The sequence below is a fragment of the Lepisosteus platostomus genome, chromosome 14 (assembly GCF_059453375.1).
Source record: "Lepisosteus platostomus isolate fLepPlt1 chromosome 14, fLepPlt1.hap1, whole genome shotgun sequence".
Classification (NCBI taxonomy): Eukaryota; Metazoa; Chordata; class Actinopteri; order Semionotiformes; family Lepisosteidae; genus Lepisosteus; species Lepisosteus platostomus.
In genome coordinates, this window is record NC_142624.1 from 15371225 (window position 1) to 15384728 (window position 13504).

Consider the following 13504-nt stretch of genomic DNA (forward strand, 5'->3'; position numbering starts at 1 on the left):
CACAGCCCTGATGGCACCCTGCAGTTATACAGCGCATTCTCCCTGAGAGAGACACACAGGTTAATACACACACAGCCCTGACAGCATGCACTGTCGTAATACAGCACGTTATCCCTGAGAGAGACACACAGGTTAATACACACACAGATCTCACAGTGCACCCTGCGGTTATACAGCGTGTTCTCCCTGAGAGAGACAGACAGGTTAATACACACACAGCACTGACAACTCCCTGCAGTTATACAGTGCATTCTCCTTAAGAGAGACAGACAGGTTAATACACACTCAGCCCTGACAGTGCACTGCAGTTATACAGCGCATTCTCCCTGAGAGAGAGAGACAGGTTAATACACACACACAGCCTTCAGAGTGCCCTGTGGTTATACAGAGCATTCTCCCTGAGAGAGAGAGACAGGATAATACACACACACAGCCCTGACAGAACCCTGCAGTTATACAGCGTGTTCTCCCTGAGAGACTCTCTTGTTAATATACACACACAGCCCTGACAGCGCCCTACAGATATACAGCGCGTTCTCCCTGACAGAGTCAGACAGGTTTATATACACACACAGCCTTGACAGCGCCCTGTGGTTATACAGCGCATTCTCCCTTAGAGAGAGAGACAGGTTAATACACACACACATCCCTGACAGTGCGCCCTGCGGTTTTAAAGCGCATTCTCCCTGACAGAGACAGACAGGTTAAAATACACTCACAGCCCTGACAGCGCCCTGTGATTATACAGCGCATTCTCCAGAAGAGAGAGACAGACAGGTAAATACACACACACATCCCTGTCAGCACACCCAATGGTTATACAGTGCATTCTCCCTGAGAGAGAGAGACAGCTTAAAACACACACACAGCCTTGACAGCATCCTGTGGTTATACAGATCATTCTCCCTGAGAGAGAGACAGGTTAATACACACACTCATCCCTGACAGCGCGTCCTGCGTTTATAAAGAGCATTCTCCCTGAGAGAGAGAGACAGGTTAATACACACAATCAGCCCTAACAGGGCCCTGCGGTTATGCAAAAAGTACTCCCTGTGAGAGACAGACAGGTTTATACACACACACAGTCCTGATATCACCCTGCGGTTAAACAGCATGTTCTCCCTGAGACAGACAGACAGGTTAATACACACACACAGCCCTGACAGTGCCCTGCTATTATACACCAGAACTGCATACAGAGTCAGCTTTTATCAACACTGTTCAGAATGCTCCAAAACGTCATTTTCAGTTCAAATAAATGCTTTTCTGCACCGTTTTACATCCACCTGTAACAGGTCTTACCAGAACTGTGCATACAGAGTCATTTATTTGCGTACAAATAAACACTTTTCTGCACCGTTTTACATACATCTGTAAAAGCTGTTACCAACTGCATACAGAGTCAGCTATTATCAACATTGTTCAGAATACTCCAAAACATCATTTTCAGCTCAAATAAACGCTTTTCTGCACCGTTTTACAACCACTTGTGACAGGTGTTACCAGAACTGCATACAGAGTCACCTATTATCAAGAATGCTCCAAAACGTTATTTTCAGCTCAAATAATAGCTTTTCTGCACCATTTTAAATCCATCTGTAACAGGTGCTACCAGAACTGCTTTCAGAGTCAGCTATTACCAACAATGTTCAGAATTCTCCAAAACGTAATTTTCAGCTCAAATAATCGCTCTTCTGCTCCGTTTAAAATCCACCTGTAACAGGTTACACAAGAACTTCAAACAGAGTCAGCTTTTATCAACAATGTTCAGAATGCTCTTAGACGTCATTTTCAGCTCAAATACACGCTTTCCTGCAACTCTGGGACTAATAAAAGTGCACTGAAGTGCCTGTTTGCTCTTTAACCCAACTTTGTGCTGTTCATTTTTTATCCAAAAATTATTCCCATTGATTAGATCACATCATCACATCAATAACTTCTGAAAAGACCCCTTAAGAGTGTTTTCATTAATATACCCTTACACTGAACTATATGAAATTACACATTTAACCCACTGTATCCCTTGTCCTCAATATCCCTGCTCCCCCTGAGTACCAGCAGTGTGGAGACCTTCGCAATAAAGTATACACACAGACTTTAAGGGACTGAGCCTCCCGTTTCTTTCTGCGTTTTCCTGAATTTGTTCCCCTCCACGGGCTGTTTATCTCAACATAACTCTCCAAACTCACTATGGCAGGCACTCTGTGCATTCAACGGTGAAATACTGTGGACCCATGACTTCATGCGACGAAGGTCTATTGTATAGTGTATGGAATTTTATTGTAGTTGAATATTATGTCATTCGGAAAGGTCAAATTAATCTAAGTACCGTGTTCAGTCACAATCAACACTTGTGTCCGCGTGAACCGACCGCTGTTTCAGTGACCCGCCCGCAGGGGGCGCGAGCGACGCTGCTTTTCACACAAGCGCGTGAGCGGAAGCTGGAAAGTGAACATATAACGGTCGACGTGCGGTGATAGCAGCTTTAATCATCAGTCTTTGTCAATTTACTGATTTACAGAAATCTCAATTCATATATTGAGCCTGGATGGACACTTCTCTTCATCTTTCCCAGGAGATGCAATATGCCGCTTAATTAGGGTTACCGTACGTCCGGATTTTCCCGGACATGTCCTCTATTTTGATCCTTACTGTACTGTATATTTCGAGTGCAGGCGCTGCTCATTATTCTGTCCAAAAATGTCCTAATAGCCTCGAAACACTCGACATTTGCTGTCAGTGTTTCTAAATATGCATTAATTTCAGATCACTGCATAATATTGTTTTTAAATGTCGGGCGACTCCAGGGTCACCCACAGCAACCAATGTTGACATCACCCTGATGATGTCATAATACCTGCCCGCTAGTTATTTCTGCCCATTAAAGCATCAAAGCTCATTAACTGCAAGAACATAATGCCATGTTGTGGATGTTTTTCTTGGAGCTTTCGAAAGGTATGTTTTCAGTTTTTCGATTTTGATCGAATTATTATATACTTCTTTTTCAGAACATACAAATGATAAGTTTTAATCTCGTATGGAGACTAAAATTGAATAACAGTGGGTTTGAAATCTAATTTTCTGTTACACTGCTATATGAAACTGAAAAACTGTAGATTTATTTTTATTGTAGTAACTGAAATATGCTGTAATAACTGAAATATACTGTTTCAAGGACTGCACTTATAAAAGTTGTTATATTACAGCCAAGTCCAACTGTAATGTCAACGTTTAGCTGTAAGCTACTTTAAATTTCTTGCTGTCCTTGCAAAGAAAAGTGGGTCATTATTATCAATGACCCTCATCAACTTACCTGAAGTGCTTTATTCTAGACTTTCTTTCTCCTGTTAGTGAGATCTGGGAATGATGCTCTTCCCATCATCTTCCCATCATCTTCCCCTGCCCTTTACTGACCCCAGTGTCTCTACTCTGTTCTCAAACAGCCCCAGCAGCGCCCAGCAGTCTTCTCCTGACAGAGGTGGAGTCCAGGAGAAGACCAGCCCCAGAACCTCTTCTCCTGGCCTGCCTGACACAGAGCTTTCTGGGTCACATACTCTCACAGCTCACAACAGGCATGTCTTCTACTGTTATACTCCTCTGTATAAGAACAATCATAGGTATAAATAAATACTGCATAATAAATACAATGACCTTAAAATCTTAAGTCATAGCTCCTTGAGGAATTCAGTAAACTCGAAAATAATCTCCATTTCCAGCTAAACCATGTTTTACGCACTTGAGGTTTTAAAATATTTGATATGTTGAGAAAGGTAATTAATGCCCTGCTCCTCATGCAGTACCAGTGTGTGAGACTGATAGTCACAGCCTGAGCTCTAACTGCTGTGTTTCCTGTGTTGTGTCAGTAGCAGGAGTGTTGACAGGGCGCCCCCAGGTGGTGAGCAGCAGCACACTGAGAAGAAGAGTAGCTCAGGTCTAGGTCTGTATGCCCTGTCCTTCTGTCTGCACACTGTGCAGCCCGGCAGAAGGTGTGAAGAATGTCTTTCATGTCTTTAAATTCTACTTCAGGTTCCAAAATTTCTGTTTTGCTTTCTTTTTTTAGGAGGGGGAAGAGACCACCAGCTCTTCCTCACTGGACAGGTACAAAACGTTCGTTTCAACCAAAAGAGCTGACTGAGCTCTTGGTGCCGCACTCATGAGAAAGTCAGAGGGTCTCAGTGATTCCTTTCCATTCATTGTAAGAAATAATATTTCATGATGTCAGTTTACACAGTGAGCTGTTTCCTGGTCACTGTGAACACATGCTTTTCCTTTCCAGCTCCAGTGTAGTGTGCTGCTCTCCCCCCTTGGATAAGACAGCTCCTCCTCTCAATCAGGGCACCCTTCAGAGAGACCACCCAGCTCCTGGGGTAAGGACCCACCCGTTCAGACAGTTCCAGCTGCGGATTCACACACTCATCACAAGAAGCCATGACCAGTGTTGCTTCTCTCCTGAGTGCCTTGATTTTTATAAGTGAGCTTACTTCAACCAGCAAGCAATGGCCGATAAAAGTAATAACATCTTGCAAAACTGCAACGAGGGACATTTAGTAAAGAATATATTCAGAAATCTAGCTTGATTGACTGACATCTTCTTCCTGATCTAGCTAGGATCACATTTTTTAATATCCACTATTCAAAACTGACAATATTTCAAACTATGAGAATCATACTTTAATAATATGAGGAACACATGACAGGAAGTGCCCAGAGTGCTTTGCAGTGTCTGCTGCAGCAGGGAGTGAAGGAACAGGGCATCTCCAGGTCCCCTTAGTGCAGCTCAGACTCCAGACTGTCCCAGGGCTTCCTCAGTTGACCCTGTCCTTCTGTCCACAGGTTCCCCAACAGCTGTTATATGAACGCTACCCTGCAGTGTCTCTCTGGGCTACCGTCCTTCTCCAATGACATCCTGAGGGAGGGGCACAGCTGGGAAATGATGCCCCAGACTCGGCTGCTCAGGGACTGGAGCCCAGGGCAGGAGGAAGCAGCTTAAAGAGACCGAGACGGACTAGAAAAAAATATAAACTTGTGAGGTCACACAAGTCCTTCTAACCGTGAAAATTATAACTTCCAGTGGAAAACAAAGATGTAAATTGAACCTGTTGTTTAGATCATGTGTCTTAGTTTTCCTTCTGTTCGCCAATACTGAGATGTGCTCCTCTAGTCCACTGACTTGCCTCTGTTCTGCTGTGTTGAGGAGTGTCCAGACTGCCCTGTTCTCTTCCTTGCAGGTCGTTTGCTCACCTGCTTGCAGGGAGGAACCAGAACAGCCTGAGTCAGAAGGAGGAGCAGCTGAGATGCATTAAAACAGTCATCTCAGCTCCTCATGAGGAGTTCAGTGGAGACAGGCAACAAGTGAGAGCTACGAAACTAAGACATTTATCCCTCTGTCACATATATTAGACATTGAAACGCACCTGAAGAATCCACAGAATCTATTCCACTACTAAAACCTCAAAAACTTAAACTGATCTAAATGCTTCCTGATTCTAGTTTCAGGCAAGGCTTTGAAGAAAACACAGTGCTCTACTGGGCAGTGTTGTTGTGCAGCTGGTAGCTCCAGTGTGATCTGGTTTCAGTTCACTTCCAACAGATATGCCAGCCAGATTAACCAGTCTGTGTAGTTTGCCTGTGTGGGTAATTCATTTCCCAAAACCCTTTTATACTGTTAGGCTTCACCAGAATTGGATCCTGTAGTGGAGGGCTGGCACCCAGAGTTGATGAACACACGACAGGAAAGACCTCTGTCTGCTCAGGTAGGCTGTAGGTCTCCTTCGCAGCAGAGCTGGTGTCTCCCTAACACACAGCTCTCTCACTGCAGGATGCTCATGAGTTCCTGAGCCACTGCCTGTCTCAGCTGAAGGAGGAGGGACAGGGGCTGAATCTGGCCTGGGCCCGATGGCTGCTCAGTGCCCAGGGCGCCCAGCCGGAGGGGGTGAAATGCCTCCATTTTTCACCTGTCCTGAGGTGGCAAATTTGAGTTTCAGCTCCAGTATAAACACACCTGCATGAGTTCAGTTTCTCAGGAAAAGAGCTACAAGTCAGTCTTGATAATTAGAGTTGATTTTGGCCTTGAAAGGAAATTGGAAGTGTTTGAAGTAATGGGTGGTCACATGTCTGCCTCTCTGTTCTCTGAAAGCTGTGAAACTCAAGCCACCAGGACAGAGGTGTTTCACCACCTGTCTCTGGACCTCCTCCCGCTGGGCTCCATCCAGGACTGCCTGGAGCTCTACTTCAAGGTCAGTCTCGACGCTCGACGGGACGAACATGGGGCTTTTTAACATGTGCCTCATGAGACAGGCATCATGGTTTAGGGGCAGGATCAGAGGAGAACATGGGTTTTGTGTCAGAGAGAGAAAAAATAAGGTTAATTCAGCACAATTGAAGTTCACTGTATCTTCATAGAATATGTGTGTGGAAACTCTAAGCAATGATAAAGCCTCAGGCTCTAATGTTGCATTTTTATCTTACATCCTGATTTCTGTAAAGATTTAATTTTTTTTCTTTAATCTAAACTTAATGATGCTGTTGATACTAAATGTGTCACGACCACCAGGCAGTCAAGACCAACTCGTAAGCGAGCTAATCAGCCCCAGCAGCGGGTGATTATTAACAAACGCCGCCGCACAAGTTAAACCACCTGCTCACACTCACCGTGCGGTGCGCAGTGCTATTTATACCATCTTCACCTGCTTCCCGCTGCTCGGTATTGAGTCTACTCCTTGAGAGCTCTACCTGGCGTTTTTTCCCATACCTCGTTTATTCTGGTATTTGGATTCCCCTTCTGCCTTTTCAACTTTGCACCTCGCCTCTCGCCTCGGACTGTATGCTACCGGAGATCTTCCTGGATTACGATTTGCCTTTCGCCTTTTGACCACGACCTTGCCTCTCGTTTTGGTTTGTTCGCCTGCCTCACCTATTACCCGTGCCTGCGTCTGCACTGGATCCTTGTATCTTCCCACCAGGGATTCCTAACAAAATGGCTATACGGGTTCTACAGTTATTTATTTATATGATTTTTTCAAGTCTGGCTGGTGTCACATCCTGATTCACTGAAATTGTAGCCTTCTTTGTTTTCTCCATGTTAAATTCCCAGCTTTTAAAGCTATCATGTGAATCAGTCCTAATCCGAGCTTCAACATGTTATTCAGTCTGAACATAAGTGGGTCTCTCGAAATTGTGACCTCGACTAGGTTGTCTCAGTTGATCACAGACAATGTCTCTTCCTTCGCTCAGGATGCAGAGATTGAACGGAGGTGTCAGAGCTGCTCAGGACAACTGGCCTCTGTCACCTCAAGCTTCAGCACACTGCCCAGGTAGGTCTGCCTGCAGCTCACAAGCCCACACCAGTGTCAGAGAAGTTACTGTGTAACTGATTTACTCTGCATTGACTGATCTTTATGTACAGCAGCATGGAAGCCTGTTTCCCATCTACACCACACTAGGTTCATTGGAAATGACAGCTGAGACTCTCTAGTGGTCATTCTGGACTGAAAGAATGTGAATAAAGAGTAAATTGCTGCACTGTTGCATTCATGAGAGTGTCTCATATAACTGGAGTGAATTGTGCTTCTTCACTGATATTCCCACTGTCCCTCTTCCTCTTCCTCTGCTGAGCAGAGTGCCTATCCTGCACTTGAAGCGGTTCAGGTATGACACCACACTGCAGTACAACATCAAGCTGGAGGAGCCAGTGGTCCCCAGCGGCTTGACCACTCAAGCCCACTGCAGCGGTGGTGTCCAGCTTCCCTGTGCTCTGGACTGGACAGCTGAGCCCACAGTGTGAGTCCCTCTTTGGCCCAGAAACAGTCACAGTGTCATACTGTCTGCAACACAGAGCAGCTGTATCAGTGGAGTGTAAAATCCAGCTCTAAGACATTATGAGACACCAAGATATTATGTTGCAGAATATCACAAGTCTTGCACAATTTTTTTCCACTCCATGCTCACACTTCAACAGTGTATACTTTAATCTTTTAGTTTTTATTGTAGTGGTAGTAGTGTAGTGCACTGTATTGAAGTTTGTATCCTGCACTTTCTTCACACTTGCCAATATACCCATTATTGGGTTATGGAACTTGATATAATTATAGTAAATTTATAACCCAGTACATAAACTCCAGATTGAGCCAATTATTATCACTGGCAAGTGACAGAGAGCAGATAGTCAAGGAGAGCTTTGTGTGCTGTCACTCTGGGGAGAAAGCACCTGAACTGTCGGTCTGCTTGAGAGCAGAGCTCACACTCTCAATGCTGTCTCTACAGGTTGTTAGAGGGGCTCAGTGAAGAAGTTCTCCTGGCTGCAGCCCTGCAGATGAGCTTGCAGGAGAGCCTGCAGTAAGGACCTTCCACAGCCCCTCAGGACAAGCAGGGAGAATCACCAGGTAACCCCCCATTCACCTCTGGCCCACATCTCCTTAACAGTACTGACACCTCCACACATATCTGATAAACACCCACAACAACAGATGAGCAGAATCTCATTCCTGTCAGATCACATTCTTCCTAATCCTCAACTCCTTCTCCTAGTCTTAAACTGACCATCAGATCAGTTCCTTTCTCTGATGACTGGCCATTCAGTGATCTGCTTCCTAACACAAACTTGTGATCAATTAATTCCACTTGGAATTACAAACTCCTGAATTACCTGTCATTACTTCAGATCTACAGTACCTGGTGCATTCTAAGAGGATTATCCTAAGAAAATCTCTTTCATTTATTATTAAGGACAATAATGTGTCCTCTTAAGATGTCCAGACCCATGAAATGATAAAATCTAAAAATAGTTCATCTGCTTTAGGTTTTCTGACATGGTCATTATAGCCTTATATATTTCTTAAGTTGCACTTTCAGAGACATGTGTGTTTACACTTTTTATTTCTGGTTTCCTGAATGTCCTTGAAAACAGAGAAGCAGAGCCCAGTGGAGCCTCACTGTGAGACAGAGGCAGTAGCTCAGCACAGACAGCAGCTGGCGAGGAAGGGGAGGGAGAGAGATAGAGGCAGCAGGGAGAACATGAGGCCAGACTCAGACAGAAGCTCAGAGAGAGTGACAAGAGTTTGTGTTGGAGTCAGTGAGAGATGGGGTCTTTGAAAGAGAACCGAGAGCTGAGTGAGAGTTAACGTTTATGAAGAGAAGAAAAGAGGATTGAAGAGATTGTAGAATGCAGCCCAAGTGAGGCAGTGGTGAAATGTCCCTGACCCTGCTTACTGTGTTTGTTTTAGAACGGGGAACCATCAACAAATTATCAGCTTGTCAGTGTCCTCAGCCATGTTGGGAGAACTTCCACCTCTGGTAAGACAAATTCAAAAACCCGACCTGTTATCACATGAGAAACAGCGTTTTTGAGCAGTGCAGTTATCTGAGGAGCTTCCTGCTGTTGTGTGTACAAGAACATCAGACAGAGATGTTAGGGACACAATATTGGTGAGGACAGTGTGGTCCTGCAATGACCCATCCTTGCACAATGTATAGGGAGCTCAGCGTCTTCAGGGACCCTGGATTTGGTGACAGACATAGTTCTGACCTGTTAAGGTTTTGGCTCAGGTCAGACAGAATGTGAACCAGGAGAACAAGGGGGAACAGGAGGAAGGAGCGGGGAGCAAGATGAATCCATGGGTGTTTTTTGTGAACAAAAGACTCTGTGCTTCCCAACTACATGCTACATATCAAGTCAATGAAGTCCCTTGGTGGTTTGTCATTGTGATGTGTAATAATGTCTCACTGATGAGAGAAGCCTCATCTCTCTGTCTCTGCAGGTCATTACATTAGTGACGTTTTTAACATCGCAGAGCAGACATGGCTCCAATTTAATGACCAGAGGGTGAGGAGGACAGTCGAGCTGTCTGTGCTGAAGGCTGGAGAGAGGAATGCATATATCCTCTTCTACACGCACAGGTACAGACTGATTGGTTTTACAAGCAGATTCATTGCTCTAACGAAATGTTAGTGTAGGATCGGTACTGAACTGTGACAGGCAGTCAGTGTCGGTCATGGCCTAAGAGGAGCCAGCTGGGGGTTGTTGTCCTGACACCTGACAGCTGAGCTCCTCCTATTTAAATGCACTGTGTCTCATCAGCAGGTGTGTGAGGTGAAGAGGAGGAGATCCACACCTGGGACTGGGACTGGGACTGGGACTAATAAAAGTGCACTGAAGTGCCTGTTTCCTCTTTAACCCAAACTTTGTGCTATTCATTTTTTATCCAACCAGTAACATTAATGTATGCAAATATCAGAATTAACTTTTTTATTACTTGTACTGCAATGAACATTATTCCCATTGATTAGATCACATCAATAACTTCTGAAAATACCCCTTAAAGGTGTTTTCATTAATATACCCTTACATTGAACTGTATCAAATTACACAGGTATATTAAAGTCTGCTTCAATATATCTTTTCCTGCAGTGAATATTATTCTCACTAATTAGATGATATCTGTAATATGTCAATTATGGAGTTCCCAATGCTCACCCAGTATCCAGTATTCAGAGAATAATGTTTTGTTAGGTTTAATTTCATAGTGTTTAGTTTAGTGTTTAGGTGGGTCTTCTTCATGACGCAATAGCTTTTTAAGCACAACAGCCACAGTGCTGCAACCAAGTGCCTTACACACCAGACAGCCCCCTAACCTTATACAACCTTGCTTTGGGTTGTGGAACTTTTCTTTATTTTTTATGATTTTTTGAAGATAACACTACATGCCATACACTGGGATAGGTGGGTCTTCTTCATGACTCAATAGCTTTTTAAGCACAACATCCACAGTGCTGCAACTAGGTGTTTTACACACCAGACAACCCCCCTAACCTTATACAACCTTGCTTTGGGCTGCGGAACGTTTCCTTATTTTTAATGATCTTTTGAAGATATCACTACAGGTAAAACAGTGGGATAGGGGGTTGTCTTCATGACTCAATGGGTTTTTAAGCACAACAGCCACAGTGCTGCAACCAGGTGTTTTACACACCAGACAACCCCCCTAACCTTATACAACCTGGATTTGGGCTGTGGAACATTTCCTTATTTTTTAATGATTTTTTGAAGATAACACTACAGGTAATACAGTGGGATAGGGGTCTTTTTCATGACTCAATAGCATTTCAAGCACAACAGCCACAGTGCTGAAACCAAGTGCTTTACACACCAGACAGCCTTCCTAACCTTATACAACCTTGCATTGGGTTGTGGAACCTTTCTTTATTTTTTAATGATTTTTTGAAGATAACACTAGAATGATAGGAGGTGTGAAGAAAACGTCCTGAAGACAAATGTGCACAACATCAAAGAAATGACAACAGGTTTCTGGAAAAAGCCCAAACCACCACCCTAACCTAAATGGGGGACATTCAGCTGAGGTGGTAGAAAAAAAAATTAGTTCTTGTGAAATGTTCTGAACCCTAAGTGAAATTTCAAAACTACTTAAAAAAACAAGTCCAATGTGGACATGATCCTCACAAAAAGGACAAAATTATTTTTATTATAAAGGCAACTTAAGCATTGTAAGGTTAATGATTCATTGTTGATCTTCTCCTATTGGTCCTTCCTTCAATTTGTTTTAATTTTCACTCTGATGTGCTGGTTTGTCAAGGGCAAGTACAAACTGGGCTGTCTTGTGAATTTATGTCCGTCTATTGTTCACTTGTTTTGTGTACAGCAAAATCCATCTGTATCGAATCTTCACACCCCTTGTCTAACAAATTCCAAGTAGTACCATCCGAATGCAACCCCCCAACTACAAAACCAATAGATTAAAATTCTGATTCATAGCTGCAGCCATTTCTTTACTTCATACTTGATTTCTGGGCTATTTTTTATATACATGTTATTGGTAATTTATGTATGTTATTGTTATCGTAGACAGTAGTTAGTACACCACATTCAAAGACTTTAAAAAACATCTTAGGCCTTCAAGGCTTGAATATATAGAGCTCTAAAATATTGGAATTATTTGAAGACAGTATCAAGAGTGCAAGTGGCAGGAAAGAGAGGAGCACAACATGTATTCTTATATTATTTATTTAGTATGTTGTTTAAGAATAAAATGAACTCTGTGGGCAGACATAGCAATAACAGCAATAGTACAATAAAAGAGGAGAATAACAATGGAAAAAATAACAGGATTACTAAAAAATAAGGACCTTGAAATGAAATCCAATATCAGACAATGCTGATAACAGTGAAGAAAGTGTAAGAGACTCAACAGCTGAGGAGAAGGGCAACATATCACATTGAGATAAATAAGGAAAATGGGTGACAGGAAAAAATTAAATCAAAGAGCAAAAAAGGAAAAACATGGAAAAGCCAGCAGAAATTCTACCACCAGCACAAAAACAAGGGGACAAAACAGAAAGAAACAAAACAACTGAACAAAGGAACAAGACATGGAAGAAAAGAAAGCCCACACATTCCTGAACCTACACCAAAGAAAAGAAGATAAAAATAGCTTATCTCCACAAAGAGTTAAAACCCACCGTAAGCATTAATACTGTAGGGAAAAAAAAGTCCCTTGAAAGGCTGTGTCCTGTTTTCTCACCTTTTGGAAAGGGTGATTGTATGCAAAACATTAATGCTAAAACCTGTTTACATATACTGTATCTACCTTCCTGCCTGGGCAGACAGCAGATCAACCACCATTCACTTCTGTTAGACCTCCCCTTGTAATCCAGTACCATGAAGAACTCAAATCAGCCCAGGTCTGGAAACAATGCAAAAGGAGACATACTGTCTCCAGAATCCCCCCTATAGTAAACTGTTACTGGGCGAGGGGACAAAACAAATAGAAAACCAACCTATTCCTTTAAAAAAAAAAACCCTAGTAGGAGGCACACAGGCGAGCTCAATTTCTAACAACAAATAAGCAAAAGAGGCATCTACAGTGCCTTGCGAAAGTATTCGGCCCCCTTGAACTTTTCAACCTTTTGCCACATTTCAGGCTTCAAACATAAAGATATAAATTTTTTATTTTATGTGAAGAATCACCAACAAGTGGGACACAATTGTGAAGTGGAACGAAATCTATTGGATTTTTGAAACTTTTTTAACTAATAAAAAAATGAAAAGTGGGGCGTGCAAAATTATTCGGCCCCCTTGCGTTAATACTTTGTAGAGCCACCTTTTGCTGCGATTACAGCTGCAAGTCGCTTGGGGTATGTCTCTATCAGTTTTGCACATCGAGAGACTGAAATTCTTGCCCATTCTTCCTTGCAAAACAGCTCGAGCTCAGTGAGGTTGGATGGAGAGCGTTTGTGAACAGCAGTTTTCAGCTCTTTCCACAGATTCTCGATTGGATTCAGGTCTGGACTTTGACTTGGCCATTCAAACACCTGGATACGTTTATTTGTGAACCATTCCTTTGTAGATTTTGCTGTATGTTTGGGATCATTGTCTTGTTGGAAGATAAATCTCCGTCCCAGTTTCAGGTCTTTTGCAGACTCCAACAGGTTTTCATCCAGAATGGTCCTGTATTTGGCTGCATCCATCTTCCCCTCAATTTTAACCATCTTC

At 43.1% G+C, this 13504-nt stretch overlaps 1 protein-coding gene and 1 long non-coding RNA gene across 7 annotated transcripts; both read left to right on the plus strand.

Moving 5' to 3' along the window:
• The first annotated feature begins 2728 nt into the window (after positions 1-2728).
• On the plus strand, positions 2729-6351 carry LOC148648878 (ubiquitin carboxyl-terminal hydrolase 37-like). Of its 6 annotated transcripts, none has more exons than XM_088607202.1 (9): positions 2729-2955; positions 3444-3572; positions 3864-3937; positions 4061-4098; positions 4277-4367; positions 4834-5085; positions 5229-5352; positions 5819-5964; positions 6137-6351. In XM_088607202.1, coding segments are annotated over exons 6-9 (414 nt in total). In that variant the 5' UTR covers positions 2729-2955; positions 3444-3572; positions 3864-3937; positions 4061-4098; positions 4277-4367; positions 4834-5083; the 3' UTR covers positions 6279-6351. The 6 variants fall into 6 exon arrangements, 3 of the variants coding, with proteins under 3 accessions (XP_088463328.1, XP_088463327.1, XP_088463329.1); XM_088607201.1 differs by having other exon boundaries at positions 2731-2955; positions 3867-3937; XR_015926556.1 differs by lacking the exon at positions 5819-5964 and adding an exon at positions 5670-5753 and having other exon boundaries at positions 2859-2955; positions 3867-3937; positions 4834-5352; positions 6137-6270.
• Positions 6352-8962: 2611 nt separating this feature from the next.
• LOC148648879 (uncharacterized) lies at positions 8963-10171 on the plus strand. Its single transcript, XR_015926464.1, has 2 exons — positions 8963-9291; positions 10076-10171. It is a non-coding gene; the product is annotated as an uncharacterized LOC148648879 (long non-coding RNA).
• The last annotated feature ends 3333 nt before the right edge of the window (positions 10172-13504 follow it).

Bases quoted from the DNA above. Each gene is read 5' to 3' on its own strand.
- LOC148648878 (XM_088607202.1), top strand. The intron at 5,353-5,818 runs GTGAGAGCTACG...CTCTCACTGCAG, and splicing joins TCAGTGGAGACAGGCAACAA to GATGCTCATGAGTTCCTGAG. The intron at 5,965-6,136 runs GTGGCAAATTTG...GTTCTCTGAAAG, and splicing joins CATTTTTCACCTGTCCTGAG to CTGTGAAACTCAAGCCACCA.